Source organism: Pteropus alecto, unplaced genomic scaffold, assembly GCF_000325575.1.
Source record: "Pteropus alecto unplaced genomic scaffold, ASM32557v1 scaffold22, whole genome shotgun sequence".
Taxonomy (NCBI): domain Eukaryota; kingdom Metazoa; phylum Chordata; class Mammalia; order Chiroptera; family Pteropodidae; genus Pteropus; species Pteropus alecto.
The window spans coordinates 636,548-650,067 of record NW_006434839.1 but is presented as its reverse complement, the minus strand read 5'-3'; the positions used below and the strand labels follow the sequence as shown (position 1 = coordinate 650,067).

At 56.4% G+C, this 13,520-nt stretch overlaps 1 protein-coding gene and 1 long non-coding RNA gene across 2 annotated transcripts in view; one reads left to right on the top strand and one right to left on the bottom strand.

The window, feature by feature from the left end:
- The window catches only part of LOC102897919 (transient receptor potential cation channel subfamily V member 6), a 15,328-nt gene extending 5,428 nt beyond the window's left edge, over nt 1-9,900 (bottom strand). Inside the window, 5 exon segments of the mRNA XM_025045842.1 lie at nt 8-177; nt 518-640; nt 805-902; nt 8,284-8,361; nt 8,363-9,900. Coding sequence (XP_024901610.1) covers nt 8-177; nt 518-640; nt 805-902; nt 8,284-8,361; nt 8,363-8,526 — 633 coding nt within the window. The 5' untranslated portion in view covers nt 8,527-9,900.
- LOC107195572 lies at nt 4,287-8,273 on the top strand. Its single transcript, XR_001516760.2, has 3 exons — nt 4,287-6,609; nt 6,818-7,008; nt 7,853-8,273. It is a non-coding gene; the product is annotated as an uncharacterized LOC107195572 (long non-coding RNA).
- Nucleotides 9,901-13,520: the final 3,620 nt, after the last annotated feature.

Sequence of the window (13,520 nt, the reverse complement as noted above, 5' to 3'; positions counted from 1 at the left end):
CCCCCGCCCCCCGGCCCTGGCCCTGGCCCTGGCTCTCACCGAAGTAGATGTGATTGTGGGGGCTGAGGTGGAAAGCTGTGCCTGTAGCTCTCGCAGAGACGCTGGCCCCGTGGGAGAGCAGGGCGCGCACCAAGTTCACGTTCTGGTTCAGGATGGCCACGTGCAGTGCGGTCTGACCTGGTTGGGGGACGGTTCTCAGTCGTGGGGTCTGTCCCTAGGATCCCGCAGGAGCCCCCAAACCTACTCGTGGTCCCATACTAGGGCAGCCTGGGGGCGGGGGGGACAGGGAGCCCTGGGTCTGGCAGGATTCCCGGGGGATCCAGCTGCTGCCCACTCTTCCCACGCCCTCGGCCTCTCCGTTTCAGGGGGTCGCTGCTCTAATGATGCACGTGGGGACCACCAGGCGGAAAGGAGATGGATTGGAGAAGAAAGAACAGGGAGGCTCCGATTCCCTCTGGCTTCCCCCATTTACCCGACTGAAATATTCAGCAGGTCTCCCCTTCCCTCAGCCCCTCACCCGCATACAGCTCAGACGTCATGGGCTCCTTGACCAGCTCGGGGGCGGCCTCCATCAGCACCATGGCTGCTTCGAGATTGTCATAGAGGGCCGCCACGTGCAGCGCCGTCTCCCCCAGGGCTCCTGGCATCGGGAGAAAGAAGTGGCATGGGGCTTCCCTGGGATGGGGAATAGGGGCGACAGTGGTTTGGGGGGGCCCCCGCAGAGGCCCTGGCGATCTTGGGGAGCCACGTGCACGGGGCTGACCCGGGAGGGGAGCAGTGCTGAGCGTCCTGTGCCTTTCTTACCCCTCTGGTGCACCTCCCAGGCCTGGCACTTGAGCAGCTTGCCGAGAGCCGGCACATCGTTCTCTCTGGCAGCTAGAAGGAAAGGACACCCCAGGATCCTACAAGGGAATGGGGCCAGAAAGGGGGCCACGTGAGCATGCCCGGTGGTGGAGCGAGGGGCGATGGCTTTGCTCCATCACATACGAACACGTGTTCCTCCGTGACGATAAACCCCAAGGCCTCGGGCGCAGGCACGTGAGGCCACTGGGGTGCAAAAGGTTGCCTGATCTCCTTTTCCCCGACCACGCCCATGTTTCCCCCTTTTCGTCCGGGCGGGAGAACGTCAGTGGCTGGTGTCCTACCCCCTGGGTGAGGGTGCCAGTATGTGTGTGAGTGTCCTGTCTGTGCACATCAGGTACGCGGGGAGGAGTCTGGCTTAAACGCCCACTGACCTCCTGACGTATCGACTGCTAGAGCAGCCCTGATTCAGCTTCACCGAGTGTCCTGAGATCACCCTCCACGTCAAGCTTTGTTTTCAAAGACTAGGAGTACAAGGCATGCCTTCCTCTGATTTGTGGAGGAAGTCAACATGCAGAACTCGGCACATTTTCTCCCTGCTCCGCGATGCCCTCCGTACTAGACCCCCTCGGTAAAGCCCTTTGGTCCTGGCCCTTCCCTCCCACGGCAGCATCTCCAGGGCTCACTCCAAAAGCAACAGAGCATCCTTTTGCCTCTTTCCTGGCCCCTAAGTCAGATTATAGTCTCTTCTTGCTTCCTATCCGCTTTTCTCACTTGTTTTAAGCAAAAATCATCGTCTTGGACTCCCCAAATCCTCTCTAGAGTTTTATTCCTATTATGAACTTAAACACCTTTTTTTTTTTTAAATCAAAGCTTACTCCAGCTAAGGCGCATAGGACCTCTTTCATTCATTTGTTTCCTCTCGGTCCAGAGCCATTGGGTCTTCCTATGGGAGCGAATGAAATAACCCTATTTATCCAGAGATGGCCAATTATGTGGCAAAAAAGACGCAGACAGGCACTCGCACGCTGCACCACGGGTAGTGACAGGAACCCGACTCCGGTGCTGGGGGTGGGAGGGCGAAGAAGAGGAATGAGCTGGAGGCTCGGATCTCCCAGAACGCTGGCCTCAGCCCCGTCTCGCCACATAGGAGCCCCCAGGCCCTGCCGACTCACCCACTGCTTCTCCCTCCGATCCCTCCCTCCTCGTCCTGACTGCCCTTCACGAACTCATGTCATTCTCTAGCCCAAGATCAGCAAATACTCCCCTGACTGGTTCTCCCACACCCTATTTACCCCCAGTCCATCCTTCCCGATGCTGCCAAGATACACTCTTTAAAAGGCCAAGGCAGTCACGGCTTAGGGGAGTCCGATAGGTCCTTAAATGCCCAAGGAGAAGAGACCCAGTCTTTGTGCAACGACTTCTCTGCACTCTCCTCTTCCCACCCAGAGTTTCGGCCTCGCCGCCCCAAAACATGCCATTCTGTGCCCGTGCCATAACCTCTTCCCACCTGAAATTTAAGCGCCTCCCCCGCCCCCCAGACCCTGTTGGCGCCTCTGCGTTCCTAGCATCAGTGCCCAGCACGTGGTGGGCATTCCCACCCTCTGTGGAATGAACGAATTAGTAGCTTTGCCAAAAGGTGGTTTGGCCTTAGTGTCTCTCCTTATTATTTTCATCGGCCCCTCCCCCCACACACCCCTGCCGACCTCAAGCAAAGGTATATTCTGAGTAAAAAAACAGTATGCTGGGTATGCGAACACGGGTGCAAAACAAGTTTGCTAGACAGCCCTTCACCACCACGACCTTCCCAATAATTTGTCCGAACCCCTCCTCTATAGGTATTCTAGAGCCAGCTCTATTCGCGTACACGCACGTGCACACGCGCACACACACACACACACCCTCACCAGAAAGGTTTGCACTCGCTCCCTCTGGACTTACTTTTCATTTAGCATCTTTCACTGTGCGTTGTGATTAGTGTCTGTCTCGTCCTCTATATTAGGGGTACCCGAAGGCGGAGATCAGTCATTTTCTCATCTATCCCTTCCCTACCCTCCTCCGATTAGCTTCAAGTGTCGTGCCCCACTTTGACGAAATGCATAAAAGGTTAATGGCAAAACTGGAGATGGATCTCAGGGGTGTCCTTACCCAAGCTCCCCACCTCTTAGGGTATGAGTGGGGAGGCTAGTGGGCGGCAGGCCCAAAGATATAGATCCCTGTCGGTCTCTATCCATCTCTGAAGCCCATAAGTGTCCCCCACAAATATTCTCTTTGTGTTCCTTTTCTTGCCTCTGCTGATGGCCCTAGTTGGCCTGGAAGGTCAGGGAGCTACTGTCTGCCCCAGGCTTGCCAGGTCTACCAAATAAAAATACGGGGTGCTCACTTAGATTTGCATTTTAGACACACAACAGATCATTTTTTAGTGTAAGTCCGTCCCATGCAATATTTGTGATATTCTAACAACTTATTGTTTATCTGAAATCAGATTTAACTCGGTGCCCTGTATTTTATCCGGCAACCTAAGTCAGACCGTGCTTTGGGTGAAGAACCAGCTGAGACCTAACCCGGCAAGGCCGGTAGAGAGCTGGCCTCCTCGGGTCTGCAAACTCCAGGCAAACTCCAGCATCCAGCAGAAGTCCGAGGTAGGGGCAGCATGTGGGTGGCTCTAAGAGAATCTGCAATAGCATCATAGGACCACTAGGGGGCAGCAGAGAAAGCCCTGGCTCACATTCTTGGCCTTAAGGGGGACCCCCCCAAAACAGCCTAATACCCTTTTGGGCCTCATAAAAACAGTACAAGATTCTTGTGCCTGAGGCACGGGTAGTTTTGATTCATAGCAGCCCAGCACAGAGGTTTAGATATGGAGCAAAATCTACTCATCTTCCCCAGATCTCTGCCAGACACCTCCCTAGGGCAGGAGCAAGGGGAGATACGGAAGAGGTATCTTCCGGTTTGAATGAATAGATTATACACTCTCCCTTCTGCGGGGAAATTTCACTTTAGACTACTTCACATCACTACCACGATCCCCTATTTACAAACAGCGGTTTAGAGCAGTGGTTCTCGACCAGGGGTGATCCCTGGCCCCCTTCCCAAGGAATTCGCCAAAGTCTGGAGACATTTTTGGTCGTTATAACTGGGGGGCGGGGAGCAGAGAAGGGAGGGGTGCCACTGGCTTCGGTGGGTAGAGGGCAGGATGCTGTTCAGCATTTCACACAGGCAGCCTCCCATAATAACGAAGCATTTTCCTGCCCAACACGTGCATAGTGCCAAGGCAGAGAAACCCTGACTCGGAGGTATAATTATTCACAATCCAGTTTTTTTTTTTTTTTAAAAAAAAGGATACCTCGCATTAAAAAGAGTGAGAAATGCACTATACATGTTTTCTTACAAATCATTAAACAAAAACGATGAAGCCCTTACCCGCTGATTAAGCGGCAACGAGAACTACAGAGCACATCTGAAATCACAACGCTACGATTTGCAGGATTTGGAGCGTCTTATTTTGCAGGACGATTACGGATCAAATCGAACGGCCTAGTTCTGTATTAGACGGGTGGGAACCCTACCACTGACTGGATCTCTGGCATAAAACCTGGCATAGTTTTTATAGAGTAAGCAAATCTTTGCCCTGCCCTACAAGGTCCCCTCTGGCCTCCAAGTGAGGAGCTCTAGCCTCCCTTCGCCCGGTCCCGGCCACCCCGTACTCTGCTCCTCCGCTCCCGAGGAAGGGGGACACGCCCGCGTGTGTGCCCGCACGTGTGTGTGCAGGGTGTGCGAGTGACGTTTTGCATCTGGTTGCTGGGAAACGAGGCGGCATGAAGAGCGACGGCAGGAGAATTCAAATCAGAATTTTAGAGCAGGGAAGTGGCTAGAAAACTGGTCTCATCTCTTCACGTGACCGATGGAGAAAGAGGCCCGACGTCCTGAGGTGACTTGCCCTAACAAGTCGGAGGCAGAGCTGGGACTAGTGCCACATTTGTCATTTTCCTGGCCCCATTCTCTGTGTTACTCAGGCTTCGAAACGGGGTTAGAAGAGGCACGGGGGACTGTGTTGACATACGTGGGTCCCACCGGTGTCTCCTCAAGCACCGTCTCAGAGGGAAGCGGAAAGGGAGGGTGGGCACAGACAGCACAGTAGCTCACAGTCCCGTTCCGAGGTGGTTCTCATGGGAGGAAGCTCACAACCCACAGCCCCTCCAGCGCCTCCTCTTTTACTATGGTGGTTTATTTTATTTTTTTTTTTCATCACAATAATCTCATTCGCTCATCGTGCTCCTCAGCTTCCAGAGCAGCATCTCGCTCATTACCCCTTTCGCTCCTTGCAGCCCTGCCACGCAGGCTGAATAATTCTCTCATTTTCCAGAAGAGGGAACTGAGGCAGAATAGCCCAGTCACGGCCGGAAGATCGCAGAGAGCTAAAGGCAGAAAGCTTAGCCAAGAACCTAGCCTCAGGCTCTCACCACTAAATTATGTGGTTCTTCTAGTTTTCTGACTCTTCCCGGTCTTTCAGTCTTTCTTGGTGGCGGGGGAGGGGGGCGGTGTCAGCCAGGAGCGGTGACCCCGGACGGGGGAAAGAGCAGCCATGTGTGGGGAGGAGGCACACACTGGCCACACGCGGCCGCCTCCTTCTGGGCCAGGTTCTTGGCAGTGGGATGAGGATCGAAGCGTCCGGGAGAGCGGGTATGTCCTCCTACCTGCCACGGACAGCTCCGTCATGCGTGTAGGCAGACGTGTGTGTTTACTAAGCCGGGGAGTCCTCATCCCCTGGGGAGTCCAGAGACTAGCTTTGCACAGACACGTCATTTTACACATATTTACAGGTATTGATCTAAACAAAGAAGAATGTGCAGTGTTCACTACCTTCCCGTCAACGCGTGGGAGGGAAGGCATGCCAGCAGTGGGGGGCAGGTGTGAGGGTCAGGACGGACAGCCTCTGGGAGCTGCTCGGTGCGCCCCACACCAGCCGAAACCAGACACTGCAGTGTCCTCCTCGCCAAGTCGATGCGCCCGGGCTGTGCTCACCCCTGAGAGCGTGAGCTCCTAGAGAGCGGGGAAGGTATCATGTTCACCTCGGGCAAACCTGGCAGAGCACTTCCTGCTCGGTAAATGCTCAGTGCACTGAACATCAGGGAAGAAGATGATCCGAGGCCCAGGAGAGATGACCGGAGGAGGGGGAGGTCAGCTTGGGTGGCAGCCACGTGGATTTTCACAGAGGGGGCTGCGTGACTGAGACCCAAGAGAAATCTACCAGCCAGAGAGGAACGCTGGGTTCCCCATCATCCTGGAGACGCTACCAAGTCTCCCCTTCTCACTGGCCCACGCGCCACCCGTGGGGTCCCCCCAAGCCCACCCAGAGTCCTCCTCTGAGTCCTTGGCACAAACCCCGACTTCACCACTCGCTCGCCCTGTCTGGGCCTGCCTCGTTCCCGGGACAAAGCCCTTCCTCCTGCAGCTGGGCTGGGGAGCGTATAAGGCTGGTGCTGTTCTGCCAATCAGCTCACCCCCTGACCTGGCCGTGTTGTCTTCAAGTACATGGTTATCTCACTCTTACCTAATTGCCTGTGTCCCCCCTTGGGCTGGTTGACTGCACAGCCTAGGCCACTCCCCTTCCCGGCCATTTTGGGGGCCCTCCTGGGAGCACCCACCCAGAGGGCCGTCACTACTCCAGGCTCCTGGTGCTTGGGAAGGAGAGGGCCACGGAGCTCCGCAGTCAGGCAGGGAACCAGGGGACACGGCGGGATCCCTCTCGGTGGTGACATCAGGCCGTTCTCGCCCACGGGACAGGAGGAGGCACACCGCATGGTCGTAAGAAGAACTAGGGCAGAAGGGGCAGGTGGAAGCCACTCTGCGGTCCCTGGCTCTGTCTTCGCCTCGCTAGGGCGCTCGGGGAACCTCCGCCGCCCCTTCCAAACCCCCGGGCCTGTCTGCTCTCGGTGCCCGGCGAGTGGGAAGGGGAAGTGTGGGACCGGCGATGGCCCCGTCTGTAACAACAAGACCATTCTGTTGCCTCCAGATGTCATCAGCCAAACATGTGCTCAGCCCCCACGCTCCCAGGCCTGGGGGACAGAGGTGGGCGGCTGGCGTGAGAGGCAGGAAGCGAGAACGGAGGAAAGGAGCACATCCCCGGCCCAGAATCCTTGAGAAAAGAAGAAAAACCACAAGGGCTCCTGGTGGCCTCTTAGCCTCCCTCCTGCTCAGGCTCAGGTAAGCCCCTCCGTCTGCAGATGGAGAAGGACCCTCGGACACAAAGTCTTCCTGTTTTCCCCTGTGAATAGACCCGCTTCTTAGGGGCCCAGGGAAAACCCCAGCTGGAGGACCTCCTCCAGGCGTGCCACCGCCTGGGTGGGGCGTACACGGACACTTCGGAGAGGAGACCACACACAGAGCCGGCCCCAACTGCCTCCATCTCCCCTGCTCTCCCGCTCCCAAATCTAAGCTGCCAAGGGGGTGCGGGGCGGGGTGTGGGGCTGGGAGGGAGCGGGGAGAGCATCGAATGAGTTTTGGAAAGTTTTTAGGGGCTGGAAGCAACAAGTGAGATTTCTTTAGGGCTCAACCACACGCTTCTCAAATTCTTCAACCTGGATGCGGGAGTGAGTGAGCATGGGTCCTCAGCATATTTTGGCCAGGTGTCCATGCCCCTCGCCCCCAACAGAGAGTAATAAATTCCAGGCTGAGTCTCAGCTTCGCTCACATTCAGACCCTCCCATCCCCAGGGACTGGCACGTAGCAGGGCCGTGGTCAATGGCTGATGTGATAAACACATGGAAATGATCACTGTGATCACATGTTGTCTTCCTTCAGGGTTAATGCAGATCCTCTCTGCTCCATCCATCCATTCATTCAGTCATTCCCACGTGTGTACATATATGTGCTATATGTTTCCGGGGCACTGTTCCGATCCACCCTCACCCCTCTGGTGGAGGTTCGATGATGCCACCATCCCCCCGAGGTCCAGCACGGTGTCTGGCCTTTAAGGCAGTGCAGTCGACCCTTAAACGAGTGCGTTTGAACTGCGTGGGTCCACTCATAAGTGGACATTTTTCAACAGACCTACTCAGTTCAACTGACGGCAGTCCCATCGACCCTCACGGAACCCCGTGCTGTTCGCTGGTGGACTGGCCGGTGAGAATCCGCGTTCGCGGAGGCCGACTTCAGTTACACGCGGATTTTCGCCGGCACATCCCGGGAGCCCCTACCCCCTGCACTGTTCAAGGGTCAACTGCGCTCACAAGAAGCTGGCATAACTGAATCGGATCTTAAAGACAGCGAACCCTATGTCCATGCTCTCCCCCTTTCTTCCACCTGGCATCCTGGGGCCGCACGGGCCACGACCCTTGAGACAAAATGCTCCCACGGAGCCAGGCCTGAAGACAGTGTCCAGACAAGATGGACAGGGAAGGACGGGGGAAGTGGGGTGGATGAGGGGGAGGAGGGGGTGAGGGACACACCTGGGGGCGAAGGCAGCAGAGTGAGGCTTACCGCTTCTGCTGCAGCAGGTTCTGCTCGTCTCGGCTCTGAGCCCAAGCCTCCTGTCTCTGGAACCATCTACAGAACTTTCAGGCAGAGACGGAACCCGTGTTTCTCAGGCAGCGGCGACCCCACGCCGTGTAGGGCAGGCTCCTTGTGGGGCTGCAGCCGAGGCCAGACCCCGACTGGACTCTGCCTTGGGGCCGCACTGGCCTCCACGGGGCCCGGCCTGCCCTCTCCCTGCAGAGGCCCCATCTCCTGCCTCCCTGGGCCCCCCAGGAGCCTCGGGGAGGCGCCTCGGCCAGACCCCAGACTGCGGAGAGCTCAGAGCTTGCTCCACTGGGCCGAGCTGGGACTCCCTCTCTGGGCTCCTCCTGCAGGAGCTCCCTGGGAACTGTGCAGACAAACTCCCTCCCACCTCCCAAATTACCTGAGATTTAAAGAGACAGGCCAGCACACCTGCCCGCAGGGGCCAGCCTAACCTCCTCCACCTCAGTCTCTCTCCCTGCCCCCCGGCCAGTCAGGGGAAGGGAGGCCTTCAAAGAGACTGGGGACACCTCCCTTGGACTTCAGGAGACCTGGTTGTGACCTTTTATAGAAAGGCCCGGACAGGTCAGACTAGGCTGAGAGACTCTAGGCAGTGATGAAGAGGGAGGAGTCACGGAGCGTCTGGGGATCAGGGCTCCTCCACTGGGCAAGCAAGTGAGCCCCCTTTTCCTCTCCTGTCAGCCTCCCCTCCCAACCCTTTGCTGTACCCCCCACCCCGGAATGAGCTGTTCTCGACTTTTCCCGGTGAACCTCTCGCCTGGCCCAGAATCGTTACACAAACAGTAGAAACGGTTGGTCCCCTCGCAACTGCAGGTCAGCAAACGTTTTCCATGAAGGGCCGAGAGTGAAGGTAAACAAACATCTTAGGCTTCGTGAGCCCGGGCGCGTACAGTCTCCGACACACATTCTTCTGCTGCTGCTTTTCCGCAGCCCTTTAAAGATGTGACGTTCATCCTTAGCTCACAGGCTAGGGCACACAATGGGGCTGCGGGCAGGATTTGGCCTCTGGACAGCTTGGAGCCCCCTACTCTGGACCTCGAGAGACCCCTCCCAACACTGCGTCTTTGTAATTGGTTACCGAATAAAAAAACAGGATGCCCAGTTCAATTTGAAATTCAGATACCGAGGAACTTTTTTAGTAGAGATATGCTAAGTGGAGGTAGTATTTATTCACCCTCTCGCTACTACCCACTGCGCCCTTAACTAAGTTTTCACAGGTAAGCTCACGTCATCCCTGTGAGGCAGGTATTATTATTACCTGCATAGGCGTTATGCACCGATAGGGGGAAAAAAACGAAGCTCACAGTGGCAAAGTAAGTCACCCAGGGTCACATAGCCATTTAGTCGCAGAGGCCTGACTGAGACTGACTGCAAAGCTCACCGTCTCTGCGCCCTGCCTCACTGCCTCATTCCACGGAGGCGAAGGGACCCGCGTGGTCACAGCGAAGGACGGCGGCCGTTGTGAAGATCAGTGAGGTCAGCCTTTCCATTGGGAAGAGACAGAGGCCCTGGCTTGTGTGAAGTCCCAGGGCGAGCCAGGGACCCGATGGCCTGGGGCCTGAGTGTCTGTCTGTGCGCTGAGAGTCCCAGGCATGTGTGGGTTACCTACTGCCATCAGTCTGTTTGTTTCCTACCTGTCCCTGATTCAGAGGGCTAGAGGGCTCAGGGAGGAGTGTGTGCGTGTGCGTGTGTGTGTGTGTGCATGCATGTGTGCGTGCGTGTGTGCGTGCGTGTGCGTGTGCGTGCGTGTGTGTGCGTGTGTGTGGCTGCGCTGTGTGCTGTGTGTGTGCATGTGTGTGGCTGTGCTGTGTGATGTGTGTGGTGTGTGTGTGTGTGCGTGAGTGTGCGTGAGTGTGTGTGTGTGTGCGTGAGTATGTGTTGCAGGGGAGAGAAGCAGCTTAGGTGCAGGGGTGCGGTGTCTCTGTGGGCGGGGTATAGGAGGGCCGCTCTCAAATCTGAATGGAAAGCAGGGTGCCTGTGCCTACTGCTGGGCCCGAGGCCAGGCCATAGCACCCTGAGCGGATGCTGCCTCCCTTACCTGCACAGGAGTCAGTGGCTTCAGGCTGGGTGGGGGCAAGGTGCTGGAACCCAAAGCTTGAACCCAGGACTTTGGTCTCATTAAGCCAGCGTTTGTCTGCCTGCCGACCCACACACCTTCTCTGTCCTTCTGGGCTCCCGCCAAAGACCCCAGTTCAGTCCCTGGAGGGGGAGAGGACAGGGTGCTGAGGAGTTCGTAGGTCGGGGAGGGAAGCCACAGGAGGACTCCATCATTCCAGGCTTTCTTCTCCTTCCCCAGCTTCTTCCACTTGGCGCTGCCCTTTTATGAATCACCGGGACCGATGGGAAACTGGACGGCAGGGAGGGGAAGGGGCAGTTTGCTGGATACGAGCTTCTGCCAACAGGGCCCTCTTAGCTCTTGGTCCCAAAATCATGTGCTTGGACAGTGGGGGAAGGTGGGCCACGGGGTGGGCGACACTACCTACATGGGTCCTCTCGTGTCTTAAAGCCACATCCTCTATACCTCCCCAGGACTGCTGTCTCTGAGGGGACAAGGGGCCTTTCCCCTCTTGAAGAGCATGGCATGACTTGCTGGCCCACTCCGAGGCCGTGCTGGGTGTCACCTCCCAGCAAAGAAGGACTCGGTTGGTTCTGCCACCCAGAGTCCCAGACTCAAGTGTCCAAATACGGGAGGGGAGGAGGGGCGTGAAAGCGAGGTCGGGCCTCAGGGGAAGAGGGTCACAGTTGCTGGCCCCATCTGAGGCGATGCACCGTCACACCTTCTCCGAGACCCCTCGCCCAGACTCCAAATTTAAGAAGGCTTTTATGATTGTGGGCAAGTCCTTTTCCCTCTCAATGGATCCGTCTCTAAAGACAGATGGACTTGGGGTGCCTGAAGTGTAACCCGACCGCATGGCCGTCAGCCTCTGACCTAGTTTTGGGGGACTGAAGAGGTCGGGGCCCATGAGAGAGGAAGGACCGGAGGGGCCGCGTGGACTGGGTCTGGAGGAGGTGCAGAATGCACGGAGGCTTCTAACCAGTCCTCCGTGCCTCAGGCCGAGCTCGGACTCTGGGCAAAAGCTAGGTCCTCAGGATTTAGTGGAGGGGCCGGGGTGGCAAGTCCACCAGATCGTGACTGGCCTCCTCTGACGGTCACACCAGCAGGGGCTGAAGGGGGCTGGAGAGATGACATGGGGGTGTGTGTGTCAGCATGTGCAGGACTGGGGTGCAGGCCGGACTGGGGGCTTAGGAGCCGCCTCGTGCTGATTTCTGTGTTTGGGGCACAGTTTCTCAACTTGGGCACTATCGACATCTTGGAACGAAGAATTCTTTAGTGTGCGGGCTGTCCCTGTGCATCGTAGGGTGTCTAGCTGCCCCTCACTGGGTAACAGGAGCCTCTGCCTTGGCTCAGTCACGACAATGAAGGACGTCTTTAGACATTGCCTGATGGCCCCTGAAGGGCCAAAAATCGCTCTCCACTGAGAAGCACTGTGGCACCTTCTCACACACACGTGTGCACTATGTTTAACAAGTTCACGCACGGTGTCTTTCGTGTGATTTAGGGCAAGAGACTGTATACATATATCTATATATGTATATATTTTTTTCTGGTTTCGTCCCCCTGTTCGTTTGTTCTGTGCCTTTCTATGTTTCTCTCTGTCCTCCCCCTGCCGTCTCTGCCTCTCTACAATTGTATCTGCTCCCTGGTCAAGGTCTCCGTGCTAGTGTGGGGCTGTGTACACGTGTGTGTGGTTGTGGGATATGGGTGTTTGCGCATGCGTATGTGGTTGCGGTATGTGCTCTGGGGTGTGTGTACAGTGTGTGTGTGCATGCATGTGTGTGTGGAGTGTGATGCATCCTGTGTGTGTGTGCGGTGTGTGATGTGAGATGTGTGTGTGTGTGTGTATGGGGTGTGACATATGTTGTGTGGCTACGGTGTGTGATGTGGGAGGCGTGTGTTAGGTTACGTGTATGCATGCGTGTGTGTGGTTGTGCTGTGTATGTGCGTGTGTGTGGTTGTGCTGTGTATGTGCGTGTGTGTGGTTGTGCTGTGTGATGTGTGCATGTGTGTGTGTGGTTGTGCTGTGTGCTGTGTGCGTGCGTGTGTGTGGTTGTGCTGTGTGTGTGCATGTGTGTGGTTGTGCTGTGTGATGTGTGTGTGTGTGGTTGTGCTGTGTGATGTGCATGCGTGTGTGTGGTTGTGCTGTGTGCTGTGTGTGTGTGTGTATGGGGTGTGACGTATGCTGTGTGGCTGCGGTGTGTGATGTGGGAGGCGTGTGTCAGGTTACGTGTGTGCATGCGTGTGTGTGGCTGTGCTGTTGGTTGTGCTGTGTGCTGCATGTGTGTGTGCGTGTGTGTGGTTGTACTGTGTGTGTGTGTGTGTGGTTGTGCTGTGTGCTGCATGTGTGTGTGCGTGTGTGTGGTTGTACTGTGTGTGTGTGTGTGTGGTTGTGCTGTGTGCTGCATGTGTGTGTGCGTGTGTGTGGTTGTACTGTGTGTGTGTGTGTGTGGTTGTGCTGTGTGCTCTGTGTGTGTGGCTGTGCTGTGTGCTGTGTGTGTGTGTGTGTGTGGTTGTGCTGTGTGTGTGTGTGCTGTGCGTGTGCTGTGTGTGTGTGTGTGGTTGTGCTGTGTGATGTGCGTGTGTGTGGTTGTGCTGTGTGGTGTGTGTGTGTGTGGTTGTGCTGTGTGATGTGCATGCGTGTGTGTGGTTGTGCTGTGTGCTGTGTGTGTGCGTGTGTGTGGTTGTGCTGTGTGCCGTGTGCGTGCGTGTGTGTGGTTGTGCTATGTGCTGTGTGTGTGCGTGTGTGTGGTTGTGCTGTGTGCTGTGTGTGTGCGTGTGTGTGGTTGTGCTATGTACTGTGTGATGTGTGTGTGTGTGGTTGTGCTCTGTGATGTGTGTGGTGTGTGTGTGTGTGGTTGTGCTGTGTGCTGCATGTGTGTGTGCGTGTGTGTGGTTGTGCTGTCTGATGTGCGTGTGTGTGGTTGTGCTGTGTGCTGTGTGCACATCTGTGTGTGGTTGTGCTGTGTGCTGTGTATGTGTGTGTGTGGGGGGTGGGGCGTGATGTGGGAAGGACACGTCCGTGTCCATGGCTTCCGCGGGTCTCTGGGGAGCGGGGTTTCTTTCCCTTCTTTCTCCCATGTCGGCCCCTTTGTTTTCTAGTCCAGCGGTCTCTGTCGCCCCATCCCTGCCCCCGCGGAGGTGT